This window comes from Phyllostomus discolor, chromosome 10 (genome assembly GCF_004126475.2).
Source record: "Phyllostomus discolor isolate MPI-MPIP mPhyDis1 chromosome 10, mPhyDis1.pri.v3, whole genome shotgun sequence".
NCBI classification, from domain to species: Eukaryota; Metazoa; Chordata; class Mammalia; order Chiroptera; family Phyllostomidae; genus Phyllostomus; species Phyllostomus discolor.
The window spans coordinates 6,126,215-6,145,821 of NC_040912.2; the positions used below are offsets into that span (position 1 = coordinate 6,126,215).

Sequence of the window (19,607 nt, forward strand, 5' to 3'; positions counted from 1 at the left end):
TCATGTGTAATATGCACAGTCTGTCTCTAGAACACAGAAATTGATAGAAGTGTCTCTAGAACACAGAAATTGATAGAAGTGGTTGTGGCAATGGGAGAAGAGATACTTTTCATTCACTTCCTTGTGCCTTTTGAATTTTGCACTATCACAGATAATGCCCACAACAATAAACACAGATCTGTGAATAAAAGGGACCTTGTCATCGATCCCACCAAACCTATTCCTGCTTTTGGTTGGTGAGGTCCCTTCTCCACTCAGTCTCTGCTAAGCACTTGGGGATCACCCTCCGCCCTTCAGCCGCACATCAAGAACCAGCGGGAATGGCCCCTCCTCACTCACAGCAGCCCGAAGGGCACACAGGAGCCCAGCCCTGGGACACAGACAGAGATGAACGGGGCTGTCAGGAAAACGCCCTCGAGAAGCCCCGCAGACTGGGGCCGTGGAGCAGCACACCTCACATCTTCAAAGTTATGTTTCATTGGTTGTGCCACTATGGTTGTTGCAACTTTCCTCCCTTTACCCCCCTTCACCCACCCAGCACTCCCCACACCCCCGGGCAATCCCCATGCCCTTGTTCATGCCCATGCACCATGCATGTAAGGTCTTTGGCTGCTCCCTTTCCTACACTGTGCTTTACATCCCCGTGGCTGTTCTGTGACTCACAATTTGTACTTAATGCCCTCACCTCTCCACCCATTCCCCCAAACACCCCCAATCTGACAGTCCTCAAAATGTTCTCTGTATCCATGATTGTCTGCTCTTTTTGCTTAGTTTCTTTATTCAATTATTGATAAGTATGTGTTGCCATTGTATTGTTCATAGTTTTGATCTTTTTCTTAAGTCCCTTTAACATTTCATATAACAAGGGTTTGGTAATGATGAACTCCTTTAACTTGACCTTGTCTGGGAAGCTCTTTATCTGCCTTTTGATTCTAAATGATACCTTAGCTGGCTGGGTAGAGCAATCTTGGCTGTAAGTCCCCGCTTTCATAACTGCATATTTCTTGCCAGCCCCTCCTAATCTGCAAAGTTTCTTTTGAGAAACCAACTGACAGTCTAATGGGAACTCCCCTGTAGGTAACTGCCTTTTTCTTGCTTTTAACATTCTCTCTTTATCTTTAACCTTTGGCATGTTAATTATGTGTCTTGGAGCGGCCCTGTTAGGGTCCATCTTCTTTGGGACTCTCTGTGCTTCCTGAACTTGCATGTCTATTTCCTTCACCAAATTAGGGAAGTGTTACTTCATTTTTTTTCAAATAGATTGCCAATAAGATTGCTTAAATAACTGATTCTGTAAGCCACTTGCAAGTATTTATTTAGGTAAGAGATCATAAAATACATTTTTACAATACACATAAAACACATTTAAAACAATAAAAGATACAATGACAGGTGACAGAATTTAGTGTTTATAAATGAGATCATCGATAACTTTGACAATTCAAAGAAATTCAAAGTGTACTTAAAAGTTTGAGACCATGTTTTACAATATTTTATAACAAAAAAAAATAAAGAATAAGGTATTAGGCTTTTAAGGAAATATGCTACTTAATAGTTTTTCGAATGATTTCATAACGGATTTCTGGACACCGTCCTACATGGACATGAAAAGTAAGAAAGTCAAGAACTTTGGCGAGCAAAGTGTTAGTCCGCAGCAGCTTATAAAGTGTGCTTGTTTTATATAAAAGCGCTTGGATTTACATCTGTTCTTGTTACCAGAACAGAGAAAAACTACCACGCCACGTGTCTGTGAGGAGTCTGTAAGACATACAGCAAAAATCGTGACTTTTAAAAGCCTGTGTTCTATGAAAGTCTGCACCACACAGCATCTAACGTAACTGAGGAAATGTAAACCATAGGATTATTAAGTCGTCTAAACAACACACCTACCCCCACATCTTACACATTACCCCCCGAGCCCCACCTCCCGTTTGAAGCCGCGAGCTTTAGGCTAATGTGCGTGTGTCATTTGAAATGGTCCTCACCGCCATCACTGGGAACGGGTCCGTGAGGCCCCTCGGACATGTTCCCGGTCCCTGGCAACGACAGACCCAACGAAGGTCCACCACCCCACCGAGGAAGTACTCAGGCTACAGAACCCGTGACCTCTAACCCCAAAGACCCTCTACTTTGAGACCTACAGGACCAAGAAGGCAACTTAAAGTTTCTTACTTAAAAAAAAATTATTAGGAATAACTGAATACTTAGATTTATAGGAAAATGAGACTTTTAAATTAAGATTTAGTAAAATCAACTATAAGGAATTTCCCTCCAATTATTTACGAAGGACAGAAGACAAATCAGCTGAAGTTTTACATACAAAAGACATAAATACTGCATAATATGTAGTGAATATTGGCACATCCCCTTTCGTTTTTTAAAGCAAAAAAAAAAAAAAATGCAATCAGCCTGTCTGATGCTCTTCAGACACACGCGGGACACAGCGCGGACACGCCCTCCGGGCGCAGGGGCACCGCCCCGCCTAGGGCTTCCCGAGGGGCCGGTAGCAGGCGTCCGGCTGCCAGAGGCGCAGATCCACGAGCGCTTGGTTGAGCTTCTGCATCCACAGGTCCCGCTCCTCCTTGGTGTCCGCGGACAGCCAGTGCCTGCGGGACAGACAAACACACGAGCCTCAGGACCCTTCCGCCCGATCCGCACCGCCCTGCGCGCCTGCTCGGGGGAAGGGCTGAGCAAACCCGTCAAACAAGTTACTCTTTCCCCTCTTTTCGTGGGCGCTCGAGAGCCCCACAGGGAGAGCTTCTTCAATCATAATGGTAAACAGTTACACTGTCGGCTGGTTAGCGGAACCACAACAGTGCACACTGATGACGTTTGGTAAATGAGGGCGTTTCCACACCGGACACGGTCACTGTCTTGCACGGGTGGTCTGGCCTGGGCAGCCGGGTGGCGTGGGCCGCCCCGAGTGCGGGCCACTTCCTCCCAAGAGCTGGCACACCACAGGCCTCGATCGGGGCTCCCCAGATCCCTCCAACCCGCACTCCCCAGGAGCTGGAACCACAGGCTGGCGGACCTTCGCTGGCTGCGCGGGGGATGGCGGTCTCTCCCGTGCCCCATTATTGCCACGGCACCGTGTGAGCGGGAAGTGCGGTTTATAGTGAACACTCTGGAGGCCCTGAGGCTGCGTCCACCCGGACCTCTCTGTCCACTGCGGGAGTCTCGGCTTTGCAGCCGGATCTGGCTGCAAGCCGAACGATGAGTGGACAGGGCAGGCGAGGGGCAGGGCCGGGGGAAACTCTCTAAGGCACGAGCCAGAGTGTTCCTCTAGGGGGCAGACAGCTGTCGGAAGGTTTTTGCATCGGACTCCTTCTCGCCCCCCACCGGCAGCAGAAACGACAGGAGCACAGACAGGCAGTGAGGGTCACCGAGCCCGCAGTGAGGGTCACCGAGCGGTCAGTGAGAAAGGATGCAACGCTGCCGGCCGTAACAGGGCCCGTCTGCAGACTCCACTCCACGTGCCCCTTGGCCCTGTGCTCCGCAGGCCCACCCCTGGATCCCCACCGCCCCTCTGGTTTCCCCAGGGGTGAAATTTCACAGGGAGACTCAGAGGGCCGGCAAAGTTAACTTGCCGCGGTGGCACTCGGTGAGTCACCAAGCTGGGATTTACACTGAGCTCTGTCGGCTTCAAAGCACCCCAAGCAGCGCGGCCTCCCGTGTGGGGGTGCGCTACAGCGGGAAGCAGGCAGGACTAATCAGCAGAGAAACCTTTGGTACTGAGGGAGAGGCAGTACCGTCGGTTAGTGGAAACAAAGGTGAGATACGTTAAATTTAGATAAAAGGCCCTGTGTGGAAACAGGTGAGTGGGGCAAAGGGGAACGCAGAGCAGGAAAATGCTTACAGTTTACAGAACAGACGATCGCAACAGTTCCGAGGAGCCACCAAGCAGAGCTAGAGACTCGGCCGGGGCTGCACCGAGAACTTGCGTGCCAAGAGCTGGGACAAAGAAGTGTCCACCCCACTCGTGACCATGTCACACTGAGGGAAAGGGCAGGCACTGAAGTGCAGGGGAGGCGGGGCGCCGTGGGATCCCACTACTTCTACCACAGGAGCCGGTCAAGGACTCGTCTGGGAGGGCTCGTTAGCACATCAAAGCAAAGACTATGCGAGAAATGCACTATTTAAAGGGTTAAATTAAAATGGGCCCAGAGGCCAGGAACCACTTGTACTGCAGTTTGGTTGGTTCCCCTGCGACCATGAACCTGGACAAAATGACTAAACCCACTGCGCCCCCACTGTCCTGCCTGACGCCGCTGCGCAGAGGCCCCCAGGGCAAAGGAGGGAAGGATCCCAACTGAACTGATCCGAAGTAACCCAGACATCCAGATTTCCCAGGGAATGGTCCCCGATCTAGCTACTGTAAAACAGCCTGGGAGTATGCAGGCAACTGTGCTCCATGTTAACACATATAACGTCTCTTGGCTCTCGCTCTCTGGTATTTCCACACCAGAAACCCATGGGTCAGTTCCATCCTGCTCCCTGTCTGCAAGGACCACCAACGGCCTCATTAATAGAGACTGTGTCAAGGTCAAACCTGTGTCCCTACTCACAGCTTTGGGCACTGACAGTGGTCTTTAAGCTTCTCTTAGGCATCTGAGCAAAGGAATCCTAAGACTCTTAACAATAAGCTTTGTGTCCTCAACTTAAGCTTCGGGTTAACAAAAGGGACACTCCCAAGAGTTCATTCTGTCAGTCTCCTACGAGAGACGTGCAGAGCAGGGCGACTGCTCCTGTGAGCCGCCTGGTTAATCAGGGGCGTTTTGGAATGAAAAGGAAGGGATGTGTAAGTAAATCTCTTTAAATAATACTTGACTTCCCAATTATACATGAAATCTTCTAACTCACCCCGAGGCATATTAGCTACGGGCCCTGCAAACGGCTACGCCGGGCGTGTGCTGAAAACATGACTAGCTGAGCTGTCACTTAAATGTCATGCTTCCCTTGACGCTGCGAATTCGGCCGTTCGGTGGTGCTCCTGCTGACGGTTCGTGTGTCTCGCTTCCTTAGTCAGGCTGCCCCCTCTCTCTCTGAGGACGAGGGCCGTCTCTGGTGGGTGGGTCTCCCACGGGAAGGCACCTGGCGGGCCGGCGTCTGCCTCGCCCGCAGGACCGCCCGCCGCCCGGGACGTGACGTACTTGGTGACGCAGAGCGTGTCCCTGCACTGGCTGACGAGGGTCTCGCGGTCGTCCTCCCTCTGCGGCCGGACCGTGATCAGCTCGAAGGTGTGGCGTCTCGCGCAGAACTCCCTGCTGGCTGGGTCTACCTGGCGACTGGTGCAGTTGGCCAGGTTTATCCTTCCTATGGGGTTCTTCAGAAACAGGCATTTAAAAAGATCGTTAGGAGAAAACAAGACCATTTAAGTCAGTAGGCATTAAGCGGCATTTAAGTTCGTGTAAGCTTAAAAAGCCATTAATGTAAAATTTAATTACACTAAGTTAGAGAAATATAAATAATATGCAGGACGGGGCAAAAGCAGGTTTACGGTTGGGAGTCCGTGAAACACAGTTTTCTCCTGTATTATGATTTATTCATTAGTGCATTATTTCCCCTACGAACAACTGTCAACCTACTTTTGCCCCACCCTCTGTAATGCTTCTTAATAATAAAAACCACAAATGGACATAGGAGTCAGAGCCAAACTGTCAACTGGAGCTCTTAGTCAACTCAAAAACTAAACTCTGCTGGGGAAAACCTCACACAGATGGAAACTCTGAAAACCAGGAACGAACGAACGGAGGAACAGTGTCCTGAGGTTGTGCGCCGCCCCCCAGCTTCCATCACCAGAAACACACGCCCGCCCAACATGCCCGGCCCACTCGCTCGCTCGCTCCCTCCCCTTCTGTGCGCAGGAGCCCGGACGCACCGTCTCATCCACCAGCGCTGCCCACCGGCCTCCAGCACTCGAGCCCCCCCACCCCCCAGCTCCGGGGACCTGCTGGGAGCTGTGGCACCCCTCTGAGGGTCAAAGGTACACACTCAGGAGGCCGAGTGGTCCTGAAAGTGGGGAGAGGTGGGGGTCTTGCAGGCACAGCCAGGTTATAAACAGCCAACAAAAGTGGCCACTGCACTGGTGACTTAAAAAGAAATCAAAACGGTTTGCCACTCTAAAGCATGAGGGTTGCTAACTCTGGAAAGAGCAGTGATAACCTCTGCTGACTGGCTGAGCGGTGAGTAACAAACTCGCATCCGCTGCTGTTGAAAATACAAAATGGTCCAGCCCCGGCTGGACTGGCTCAGTGGATTCAGTGCCAGCCTGTGAAACAAAGGGTTGCTGGTTCAATTCCCCGTCAGGGAACACGCCTGGGTTGTGGGCCAGGTCCCCAGTAGGGGGCATGTGAGAGGCAACCACACAGTGATGTTTCTCTCTCTTTTTCTCCCTCCTTTCCCCTCTCTCTAAAAAGAAATAAAGCTTTTAAAAATTAAAAAAATAAAAAATAAAATACATGCCAAGCAAAAGACAAGGGAAATAAAAAAATTGCGATGTACTATAAATGGATAGAGTAGGTAGATAAATCAATCCACAGAAAATGCAAATCGCCAAACCACACAAGAAAAGATGCTTACTCTCAATGCTTAGTCCCGGAACGAGAACATAAAGCTCAGAGCGCTGAAACAGTTCGCACCCACGACCCTGACAGCAGCGGAGGGGCTGGCGTGCTGAGTGCCGGTGGGGAGCGCAACGCCGAGAACCGCGCCAACCGGAACAGAACGCCGCACGGCCACTTGACGAACCGCGGGACAAAGCCTGGTTACGCTGAAGACGTGCAAACCCTACAGCCCGGCAAAGCGGCCACGGGTGCACACTCAAGAAAGAGCTCTTGTCCCTGTACACACCCAGCCCGGTCGTGGCAGCCCTGCCCGTCCCGGCAGCGACCTGGACACCACGGAGAGCCCAGGGAGGGGGATGGAGGAACTGACTGCGGTGCGCTGCGCTACGGCCACGGAGGGGCGCTGTAGTGCGGAGAAAGGGCGGCAGCCCGGACCAGCCGCACGGACCAAGGGGCGGGGCCCACGGGGGGGCGGGGCCACGAGATGCACATGGACACCAGCTGTGTAATGCTCAAAACGATGCTGCTGCAGCCACACGCTGCTTAGGACTAGGGACATAGGTAATAAAAAAAGTTAAATAAGCGAGCGGGAGCAGAATTTCAGGGCAGGGTTAGTGCTGCAGGGGAGAGAAAACTACATGGGGGCCTCGACAGGACTCCCGTGGACAGGCAGAGGCCGGCGGACATCAGTGGTTTTGTGTGTCTTTTGGGACATCCTAAGTATCTCACGATATCCTTGTAAGTGAAACTTCACATGGTGACAATAATACAAAAGTAAATTTAATATATTTCTGACTAGAAATGCCAATTAAAATATTATGAAACATTCTAGCAGGAAAGAAAGAATGTATGTGTTAAGGTATTTTAAGAGTGGTCAAATCACAGGGAATGGGTAAAATATAAATTTTTACCCATTTATAAATATAAATGTTTTTACACACACACACACAATCTTGTCACAAGACCCTTCCTTTCCTAGTTTTTACACACACACACACACACACACACATCTTGCCACAAGACCTTTCCTAAAGACGCAGCAGATGCGCTCGGGGGAGCCTGGGTGGGCGGTGGGGACCCCGGTGCGCCCCGGACATGCAGGCAGCCGGGGCTGCACTGCCACCCAGCTCTCCTCTTACCTTTCGCTTCTCGTCGTCCGGGTAGGTCCAGTACGAGATACAGTTTCCGGAGAGAATGCACCATCTTCGATGCCAGGCTCCAAAACCACTGACATCTTCAAATATGGTCTAAAAGAGTCAGTGAAACACTGGCTTTAGAAACTTGAGAAGCAAGTGAGTGTTAATTCCATTGGTTAAACACCAACACATTGAAATACTTCAATTTCGCAATCAATGTTCACTATTTTTCATCACGCCTTTGACCTTAGGAATGCGAGTCACCGACTGCTCACACCCAGACAAGCACCCAGATTTCCAGCATCATCTGTAGGCAAACAACATTTAGGAACTTTCACATATTAACCCCAAATACACACATTTACCTAATGTTAGACTTTTTAATAGCATAGCACCCCAAACCAAATGCTTCTTAAACAAGAGAAAAGTACTTCAAGTGTTAGAGAGGAAAATGATGAGAATATCATGCCTTATATATTGGAAAAAAAAACAACAACTGATGATCGCTTATTACTTAGACTTCATACGAAGACTGGCATTTAGTGTTTATGCAGGAGAACCAAACAGGACCAGACCACAAAAGAGTCAGCGGATGCCTGCACGCTCTCGTGGGTTACAGGGACGAGCATCTGGACTCGGAGCCACCGGGCCCGGCGTGGACTCGGCACCTGCCTGCCGCTGGCCAGCCCACGCCTTGGGCCTGCCAGCTCCGTCCCCAGGGAGTGAGGCGGTCCTGCTGGTAAGGGCAGGGCTGCGGAACAGGCCACGTGTACCGTGTGGGGGTTCTCCATGCAGGTGCTTCTGCTGCAACAGGGGAAGCGGAAGCTGCTTCCCCCCAAACCCACTATTTTTCAGTTGCAGTCATAATGGAGCCCTAATTTAAGGAAGTCCTTAGTTGTAATTTAGAAAAGATGTCCTCTGGAAACCATCACATGTGTTAAAGACAAAGCCAGGCAATAGTGTGGCGGTGCTCTTGGCCGGGGCCGGCAGGCCTCCCGGGCAGCACAACACAGGTCTGGACCCTGCGGCCGCCCAGGCTCCGCTTCAACCATGCAACCACCTGCTCGGCCGTTGCTGCTGCCGCAGCACAGAGCGGCCACATTCACTATGGAGACGCGTGAGCCCGTGTGCCCGTGAAGCTTTGTGAAAACCAACGGTGGGCTGCTCTGCTGACCCCTAACACAGACAACCCAAAGGCATCTTTGTGTTTGGTTCCAAAACGCATTGAGAGTTTTCCGCTTCAAACGGCTCAGCAAAGCCTCACACCAAACCCTGAGGGGGGGAGGGGGCGGGGCGGGGCGGGGGGCACGCGGACACTGTCCTCGACCCACTAACTTGTGTAAATCTACCAAAAGGTGGCTCAGGTGGGAGTGGAATCTCTGGCCACAGAGGAAAATTACTCTGTGCGAAGAAATGCTTCCATGATAGAATAAAACCTCAAATTTATGAGCTTAATTAATTAGCTAAATGAATTAGCTTACTCCAACCATCTAGCCTCTTAACCCCACCTTTTTCTCCCTTCCCCAGTTTACCCTCTTTCCTCCCTCCCCAAGGCGTGCTTTTTCTAGGCCACGCCCGCTGACAGCCACCCAAGGAAATAAGGCAGGAATCTTATTCCAGCCTTGGGGACCGTCAGTACGAATGACTCACCAGCGCCCTCCTGTGTTCATGTTCCCCTTTCACATCACAAAGGTAACAGACGAGGAAAAATGTGATGGAGAAGAGTGACACAGGTGGCTATTGCTCTCCGCTACAGAGGGGAATGACAAGAGGTCAGCTGACTAATTCTTATGGTCGAGGACACCGAGGGCCAAGGAAATGAAATGACAACACACGCTCACAAGGCAGAACCGGAACCTTCTGGGTGATCCAGAATGCCCTTCTCTTGCTTCTCTCCGTCCAGCCGGAGTGAGAGCAGCACCATTTCAGAACCACTCAGCAAGGTTCTGCAGTCGGTCGTCTCCTTCCCGACAGCTGGCGGGAAGGGGAACTGAACAACTTGAACTTCGGGTGCCACCTCTGTTCTTCAGAGAGGGCACAGGTCGTGCAAATGCACTGATCAGGCAGGGGACCGAAGTTCTCTGGGTCAGGGGGCAAGGGCTCCACAAGAGAGGGGGAGCGGGGAGAGACAGAACAAACTAGTGAAAATCAGGTGGCTCAGACATTACATGCAGACAAACGAGCCGCCAGAGCTCCCAGCTGCCCACGGTGTCTCCAGTGAAACATGGAAACATTTACACTAAGAGAAAAGGTCACTGAGCCAACACTGCCTTCAACGCGGGAATTTATAAAAACGCTTTTCCACGAGTATCTAGCGCCACCTGCTGGATCCACACGTGACAGCAGCTAACACGGAAGCCGGTTGACTGGCCCCTGGCTTCCCGTGCCAGTGCCCCCGCCCCTTCCTTCTGCGCCTTTTGCAGCAACTGCACGTGATTTGTCTCATTCAAATCCCTGCTTCACGAGAACAGCGAAGCTCCTGGATGCTCCCCGCTTCTCGCACACACCGCAATCGTCTACGTATCCTCCACACATCCGGTTCTCCTCTGGTGACGGGAACAGTCTGGTTCTAGAGGAGACCCACCCCGTGACCATGAACTGCGGCCGGGGTCTGGCTTCTTGCCACCCCCAGGACCTCGTTTATCCCCACTGCCCAGACCCCAGCCGTGTGGGGCCTCTGAGAAGCTCCCCCTTTAGGACTCGAGTCTGTCCGACCCTAACAAAATGTCAAGGAAACCCTCCCTCCACCCTCCGGACCCTGGCAAGCACCGCACCCCACTTGCCCCTTCGCCACCAGACCTCGTTCCAAAGTTGCTCGCACCCTCTTTCCTCACCCCCACTCGCTCGACGACCACCGGCACCCTAGTTTCTGCTCCCGTCGGGGGCTTTTCTTCTTGGGGCTGCGCGCAGCTGCTGTGGAGCTCCTCCGGGCCCCGCCCCGCCCCGCCCACCGCCCCTGCGCTGAGATCTCCGTCTCCGCGCCACAGATTTCCAAACCTCAGCTCAGCTAAAACATCCATCTTGAACTCTAAACCCCGATCCTTGAGACATGTCTCCAGACACCTAAAATTCAAATTGCTGAAAACTTAATTCATGAAAACCTGACACCTTGGATAGGGAAGGACTGGCAAGGGGCATGAGAAAACTTTCTGGGGTGAGGTTTCATATCTTAATTAAAACTTGGGGTACATAGATGCATGCATAAAAACTCAGGGGATACACACCTAAGACTTAGGGGAGCATGCTAATGTCTACAATGTACTTTGAAATCTGCACCCCCCCCCACACCCACAATATGTTGCTTTCAGCCACGGCAGAAGGACGGGCTAGGCAGCAGGCACACAACCAAGCCAGAGCAGTAAGAAATACTATGGCAAAAGACGAACGGATCTGTCGTCCAGATCCCAGCCCTGCTCCTGCTCCTGCACCCGAGTCACATTGCAGGGGCTGCCCTTCCTCCTCCTCCCCAACCTACCCCCCAGGACCGCCTCCTCCATCTGGACTGCTGTCCCTGTTGCCAGTCCCCGGGGAGAACCCGGTCTCCTTACTGGATGTCTTCAGGGCCGCCCGTCCAGCCTGCTTTTCACATCCGTCGGGAGGATGTGAGCTCAGTCAAAACCCCAAATTTGATGTCCTTTGCTTAAAACTAGAGTCCCCCACTGGCCTCAGGATAAAGTCCAAACTCCTTAAAAGGCCCTCGACCAGGGGCCCCAGTCCCCCTAAGCGCACAGCCCCCCCCCCCCCACCCATCACTGCCCTCTCACACACACTCACGTGCTACACTCCAGCCCCTGAGACACCTGCCTCTGTCCCCACGGGGCACCCTTGCCTCTGGGGAGCAGGAGGGGGAGGCCCTGGGCCACCGCAGGCTCCCTGCACCTGCAGGCCCTCCCTCCGCCTCGCTCACCCGGCGGTGCATGAGGTGCTTCTGCCAGCAGCCTTCTTGAAGCCTCCCACCCACGCTCAGGAGCCGACTCCGCCCCCCCTTCACAAACACACACGCACTCTACGCCTCCTCCGGTCACAGCGCTGGGTCGTCCTCGCCTGTTCACGAGCCCCCCCGCCCCCACCACCACACCACAGGCTCCTGAGCAGAGAGGGGTTGTGTGTGGCCTACCCCACTCCCAGCCGGCACAGGCACTGGCACAGAGTGGGACCGCCGCACGGCTTCACGGAGCCGCTTTACCTCCTTCTCTGACGGGCTCTCCTTCCCACGGGAAGCCCGGTCCACACCCACGGAGCAGAGAGAGGAACATACATACAGATTACTTACTAGAAAACCTCTCTCTTCAACACTGGAATTCACTTGACATTTTATTTGTAAATAAATATGGCCTTCCAAAGGACACAAAAAGGGCACCTGCAAAGAAAGACAGTAAGTTATTTGCAGAAGAGTTTCAAACTGTGATTTCTCTTGATAAAATAGGTGTGTCGTGAACAGAGAGTATTAAGCCTTGCGAACACACTTTTCTAAAGCTAAAACATGAATTAAGTGGCCAAAAGCCGCTGGCTCCTCAGCAATAAACACTTTAAAAGAATAAATCCATTCAAGTTAAAGCTGATAAAAATAAAACTTTAGGTCCAGTTAATTTGATAAAGAAAACTCAGATTTAAGAAGAGAATGTTAGTGCTTATCCATTCTCCATCAATAAAATATACTCAGTTGGAGACTAGATAAACCAACTGATATATTAATGCAATAAAATATTACTCAGCCCCCGACCGGCATGGCTCAGTGGGCTGGGCATTGTACTGCAAACTAAAGGTCATGGGTTCGATTCCCACATGCCTGGGTTGCAGGCCGGGTCCCCAGTGAGGGGTGTATGAGAGACAACTGATCGATATTTCTCTCGCACATTGATGTTTCTCTCCCTGTCTTTCTCCCTCCTTGCCCCTCTGTCTAAAAATAAATAAGATAATTTTAAAAAGAAAATGCTACTCAGCAGAATTAAAAAGCTGACCCTCAAATTCACATGAAATTGCAAGAGGCCCCAATCAATTAAAACAATCTTGAAAAAGAACAACAAAGCTGGAAGAACCATACCTCCCGGTTTCAAAGCTTAATCCAAAGCTGCCATAATCAAAACAGCGTGGTATGGGCATGAGGACAGACATATAGAGCACAGGAAAAGAACTGAAGTCCAGGAATAAACCCACGCCTCTACGACCAGTTGATTTTCAGCAGGGTACCAAGACCATTCGATAAAGAAAGAGCAATCTTTTCAGCACAAGGTGCTGGGAAAACGGGCACCCACATGTGGAAGGAAGTTGGGTCCCTACCTCACATCACACACAAAAGTTAACTCCAAATGAATCAACGCCCTACATACGGAAGCTAAAAATACCGTAACTCTTAGAAAAAAACATAAAGGTAAATATATTAAAAAAAACATAAAAGGTGTTATATCTCAGATATAACACCAAAAGCATGAGCAACAAAAGAAAAAATTGACAAATTAGACTTCATCAAAATTAAAAACTTTTCACTATGCAGATACCCCCCCCCAAAACTAGATGGAACTGCCACATAATCCAACAATCCCCCTTCTAGGAATGTATGCAAAATAACTGAAACCCGGTTCGGGAAGGGACGTTTGCGCCCCGATGTCCAGAGGCGCGCTCTCACGACACCCGAGGGCTAAGAGCAGCCTGACGGCCCATCCGCAGCACATGGACGGACACAGGGAGTGTGGCAGAGTCTCCTTCCCCCCAGCTTCTGGGCACAAAAACCATCTGGGCCACCCAGATGCTGTCCTTCTCAGAGTGTGAGGTTTGTCTTTCAGGCTGTGGAACTCTGTTTTCTAACGCCTCTCACTGTCCCCGCCCACAGCCTGACGACGCCTGCGCACGGCAGACCCTCGAGGTCAGCTACTGAGCCTCTCCCTTGTCCGTTCCCGTAGCCTACTGCCGAATCACATCCGGGCATTCGGTGCATGCCTGCTGAAAGAACACTGTTTGGGCAACTGAGTACCCAGAGTTCTTCCATGGAAAAAAAGAAAAAATAAACATGGTACATACATACAATGGAATATTATTTAGCCATAAAAAAGAAACCCCATCAGACGCTACAGCATGGGTGAGCCTTGAAGACATTATGCTAAGTGAAAAGAGCCAGTCACAGAAGGACAACACAGCATGTTTCCACTTACATGATGTTGTCTAAAGTAACCAAACTCACAGAAGCAAAAAGCAGACTAGAGGTTGTCAGGGGCAATTTAAAAAACCAAACCAAACAGGCCACGGGCCAGACTGAGCCCACAGGCTGTGACTCTGCCGGCTCTTATGGGGGCCTAGGCCAGCCACATCGGTACTGCCCTGGAAACACAGGGGCTGACCACCCAGTGAGGAGGCAAGACTGCCAGGCCAGGGAACACAGATATAAAATGTTCAGACACAAATCTGACATACACGGACACAGACATGTTGAGAATAAAGAATGGAAAAAAACATAACATACAAACACTAATCATAAGAAAGCTGTTGATGTTACAGCTATTAACATCAGACAAAACAGACTTTCAGGTGAAAAAGATTATCGGAGATAAAAGTGAGCAATTCACTAGGAAGATATAATAATCTCAAATGTCCATGCACCTAACAGCCTAGCTGCAAAACATGGGAAGCACAAACGGACGAAACAAAACTTAAGAGCCTAAACCGAGACCCCGTTGCTCTCGCTGGCTGGAAGTCTGGGGGAGCGACATTTTTTTTCCAGATAAAGTCTCGCTGTCTCTCTGGCACTGAGAACAGATACTGTACATAGACGTCATAGCATGAAGTTGAACCTGAAATCCACAAAATGTTATTAACCAATGGCACCCCAACAAGCTTAATAATTTTAAAATAAATATTCACATAAGAAATGACATTTTGAACTAAAATGGCAGACAAAAAAATTTCAGAAAAGCAAACATTCTGAATCACCCTGTGTCACTGAACCCCTTCCATTTCAGAGGTTCCTGAAACCCAACACATACACACGGAAAGTGGCGACGGGACAGACAGCAGTGAGACAGGGACACAGGTCACAGGACCCCAGTTCACAAACCTTGTTTTAGCAAAAAATGAAATAATACAATGCTATCCAGCACTTTATAAATTAGCATTTCTACAGATCCACAAAATGCTTGCCACTGGTCTTCACAAGGATATTAAAAATCTAAAATATGATTATAGTTGGTATAATTTTAGTGTTGAATGCATTTTATTTAAAAATTAAAAACGAAGCATGATCTACATAGCAATATGCCTATTGGCCAGAAGCTTTCTACTTAATACATCACCAAGAGCTCTTTCACTGCATGGGGGATGAACAATACTGAACACATTTTAGCTTTAGATGTAGTGATTAATTTTTCTATCTTAGTACCCGGAAAATCAGTGTGGAAGAGACTACCGAATCTGAAAGACCGTTAAGATGCAAAAACGCAGAAGAAAGCCAACACCAAGCATGCAGGAAGAAAAAAGCAGAGAACAACGTCAAGATGCCCAACTTCAAGAGACTACAGAAGGAACAATGTACATAACGTCCTTGATTACGCACAACAACCGAGAAGGTTCGAGAGTGGTTAGTGAAACAAATACACACAGGCCAAAATTAAGGACTGATTTTTTAAGCTTGTTAGTTTCAAGCAAAAAAAAAAACGGCAACCTTTTCCTGGAACAAATAGCCCAGTAGCTGTCGCTCTTTTACATCATAATTTATCTAAAACAGACAAAATAAAAGATAAAGAGAAAAAAAAGACCCAGGATCACTCAATGTGTTAAACTAGCTGAATCACTAAATACATAAAAGATACAAGCATTTTTTAAATTAACACGTTAAAAGATACACTCATGCATTAACAATCATCAAAATTTCAAGCAAAGTAGTATAGTTTTGGTCTACCAACTAAAAAAACAAAGGAAGGTCTCGTGAAAGTTTAAAGTCGCATGGTCTCCACGCAACCTGCTATTCTACGTGTATATGATGAGACCCCAGCGCAACGGAGGGACTTTGCTCAGCGTTAGAGGGGAAATCGCTTGTGGGGCCAGTGCCAGACCTCCCAGGCCTCCCAGGCTTTCATGCTTCACCTCCCACAACATTTCCGAGCGCCTCCGTGCTGGGATGCAGGCGTCAACCCAGGAACTGGCGTCTGCCTGCCTCTAGTTCCCCCACCCCTCAGAGCGGTCTGGTCCGTCATTGAAAGTCCCGTCACTCTGCGGTGAGGAAGCACTCCGGGGTCCCGGGCAGGTGGGGATGGCGAAGCTTTGAACGTGGGAGGAAAGTGTGGGAAAGAACGCCTCTGTTTCATGGGGACTTTGCTAAGAAACTAGCCTAAATTTCCTTATCGCGTCGAAACTAACCCTATAAAGTACTCCTCTTTCAAGATACTGGTTCAAATGGGCAAGTGCCTGTGTTTAACACTGTAAGCTTAACACCTCTGTGCAGGAAGTAACACTCCCAGGTAATCATACTCCACGTCACTTCCGGGGACGCGAAGAGCAGCCCAGGGATGCAGGCTGTGCTGCTGTGACAACTGTGTGCACCTGCACACAGCACTGGACGCATCGGGGTGACCGCCTGACACGGATGTCTAATCACTAGGCTGTACCCCTGAAACCAATGCAATATTGTGTGTCAACTGTCATCAAAAAATTTTTAAAAATACTTCCATAGTCAGAACTGACATTTACAATACATCAGCGTACAGTGCTTTGAGAAATTAACTGTTAAGACACAGGGAGAAATATTCCCAACATCAAAAAATATATCATGTAGGCCCTGGCCAGTGTGGCTCAGTTGGTTGGAGCGTCCCCCTGTAAACCAAAAGGTCACGGGTTCAATTCCCAGTCAGGGCACGTGCCTGGGTTGTGGGTTTGGTCCCGGGTTGGGGTGTGTATGAGAGGCAACCAGTCAATGTTTCTCTCCCTCTAAAATCAATACATCCTCAAGTGAGAGTAATACACACACACACACACACACATCACACAGATACACCAATACTTGGTTAAAATGTACAATCCTAAGAATGCCTATTTTCAAAGATTTCAAATTCTTGAAAGCACTGGAGCATTTTCAAGGACCTGATTTTTCTGAAAGTAAATAAATAAATCTGGGTTACCTTGTCCAGAGCAAACTTAGTGTTTCCCACGGAAGCCAGGGACAGCGTGTGGGACCCGACAAGCGTGAAGTTGCTGGTGCGCACGGCATTGAGGCCGCCGGGGCTGGCCATCACTGAAGACAGAGGAGACAAGGTTCAGCCCCAGCGACTTCTCTGAGTGTAAATAACCGCCCCCCACCGCACCCCGACACAACGGACATGAACTGCCACAGACAAAACTGCATCATTCTCCTCCACCTCTGAAGACGTAGGGAAAACGTAACCTTGCTAAAAAAAGCAAACTGTGAAACATTTTATACTTAACTAGGGTGAAGTTAGACACCTCTGAACATTTGGGACAGAGATTTTTAAAGACACAGAACCTCAAAATGTGCATGTAACATGCAACTGTCCTGCAAGAGCTCAGGGGAGACCTCCCTGCTGTCGCCTCGGACGAACATAATCAGCAGCCCAGGCTACACTGCACAGTGCCTCCTAGCTACTCCTGTACCAGAAGGAGACCGACAGCCCGAAGCAGGAGAGTGAAACCAGCTCAGTCCCCATCCCCTTTGGAAAAGACGCCTAGTTCATTCTAGAAGAGGCCTTTCCTGGCTTCCTGGTGCTCTGGGCCCCACCAAGCTGGAAAGATGCTTTGCGGACGGGACGCAAGGCCAGTGGCGGTTGGCAAAGCCCAAAGAAGTCAGCCCCACAGTGCTGACGGCACAGAACGGGTCTGCAGGGCAGGGCAGCCTGGTGAGGGGCAACGCAACCTGCCACAGGGCCAGTGAGCAGGGCCCGCGGCGTGCTGCCCACCAGAGCCCGAGGGACATGGTGGCCAGAGGCCTGCGTGGGGTCTGGCAACAGCCACCAGACAGCACTCGAGGGGGCAGCGGCCCCACGAGTTCCTGAGGCCACGCAGGCGACAGCTTTCGGGGAGGCCAGGCTACACCCCGTGAGTCGAGATGCCCATCTTGTGAGTGGGCGGCCGCTCAGCTGTTCCCCAGTCCACTGCCCCACACGGTCCAGGTCCACTCACCTGAAGGATGGAGGGAGCTTTTCTGAAACAGAGGGGGGAGAAGCAACACGTCATTTTCTTCGTTCGGCGCAAAGATTTGAATGTTAAATGCAAAACTCTTTACCGCTGAAGGAACTACATTTCAGAAAACACTCATTTTCCTCTGTGTAAGTATCAGAGATGCCCGCCCCACCCAGTACAGTACTTTAAAGGTTTCCGAAGCGCTGAGGGTTCAGAAACGGATAACCAATTTATCAACACGTGCACCACGGAGGTTCCACAAGGAAGCTCCAGTTCTCGGAAACCCTACTCACCGAGGTTATGGACGTGAGCAGTCGCTTTGGAGTCATTGCCTGAAAGAAAAGACGCCTTAGTGTATACTTCCTAGTGAACACGACGATTTAGAGCTTACAAGTAGCCAACCTGAGACACACCACACAGAAAATAATTCTTAAATACGAGTATATTTTACTCAAGTCTTTTATTACAGCTTTACCCATGCTGTCATTCCTTCCTTGTTAAAACCAAATAAGGTTACTTAAATGATGACCTGAAAAGTTTAAAGGGTGATAGAAGTCAGGGAGACACGGAGAAACAGAACGATGGGGCCCGAGTGTATGAGGAGCTCACGCTCGGGGCCCTGAGCACACACTCACGGTAAGCTCACGCTCAGCGTTCACACCTCCGAGACGCAGGGCCTACACACCCGGCCATCACTACCACCCAGACTAGAACGGGGGTGCCATCTGTTATTCCTGATCACTGTGTTTTCACGGGGCCTCCTTCACTCTCACCTTGGATTTGTAGGCCTTCTTCTTCTTATCGGGCCCCGAGGGATCTTTCTTTTGCATCTACAACAAATCACAGCCTAATTAGCTTAAACCCGGCATCTCTGAGAAAAACATGCTAGTGGTTCCTTTAGAAAGGTAACTGCTTACCAGGCTGTAAACTTCAATATTTATTTCAAAGTCATTGGACACATCTTCCCTGGGAACACAAAGCATTAAAACTATAAGAAAAATACCAAGTTACATCTCAAGATGACGCCACAAGCACTGTTACCAGACTCTGCGAGGAGAGGAATCCACTGTTTTAACTAAAGGCCATAGATACAAACCACTTAGGAATATAAAAACTGGGAAGAACAATCAATTTTTTCCTATGACCCAAGTCACATATTTTCTTTAGTATTTTACCACTCAGGATCTTCAATAGTAGAAGTAATTTTTTTCAAACTGAATTTTGACTCGAGAGTCAGAATGAATCTATGGCATTCAATGTCTCTTCCTTGAGGCTGACTATTAAGTGCATTAGGAGACTTAAGGCATGGCTAGAAAATTATGATCAATATTTTACACACGCGCGCATTTGGAAAACACTCCCAGACATTACACGCCTACGGTCCCGTGGAAGCCACATGCTGCTCCGAGGAAGGAGACGTCAGAAACAGAAGAGCTAAGCCAACTGAACGTGAGTGGTCTGTCCTGTGAGAGACTGAACAAACACCCTGCACGTCTCAGACCATCAACGCCCCCGTGCGCTCGGGCCCATCCGACCACCAGGGGGAAAGGGTGTCCGCCCGCGGAGGCCCGGGCACTCACAGAGCATACGTGGTCGGGAACATCAGAGCGTCGCCGTTGAGGGAGCCCGCAGCGCTCGCTAAGGGGGTGGCCACCATGTTTTCGGCTCCTGCCTTCAGTAATATTAGGAAATAGTAATTTGCTGCATCTGCAAGAAGTAATCACATTACGTAGTAAGCACAAGCAAAACTGGATTTAGATCATCAGCATTCTGGAAGACTAAAAAAATA

The 19,607-nt window shown here is 49.9% G+C and overlaps 1 protein-coding gene across 1 annotated transcript in view; it reads right to left on the reverse strand.

Annotated features, from left to right (window-relative positions):
- Positions 1-1,294: 1,294 nt before the first annotated feature.
- Positions 1,295-19,607, reverse strand: part of ANLN (anillin actin binding protein) — a 44,415-nt gene continuing 26,102 nt past the window's right edge. The window contains exons 15-24 of the mRNA XM_036010407.1: positions 19,399-19,525; positions 18,736-18,784; positions 18,592-18,648; positions 18,112-18,150; positions 17,819-17,840; positions 16,804-16,916; positions 11,973-12,059; positions 7,703-7,810; positions 5,151-5,323; positions 1,295-2,606 (exon numbers count right to left, since the gene is read on the reverse strand). Of these exons, the coding sequence (XP_035866300.1) occupies positions 2,483-2,606; positions 5,151-5,323; positions 7,703-7,810; positions 11,973-12,059; positions 16,804-16,916; positions 17,819-17,840; positions 18,112-18,150; positions 18,592-18,648; positions 18,736-18,784; positions 19,399-19,525 (899 nt within the window). The 3' untranslated portion in view covers positions 1,295-2,482. The remainder of the gene's footprint in view (positions 2,607-5,150; positions 5,324-7,702; positions 7,811-11,972; positions 12,060-16,803; positions 16,917-17,818; positions 17,841-18,111; positions 18,151-18,591; positions 18,649-18,735; positions 18,785-19,398; positions 19,526-19,607) is intronic.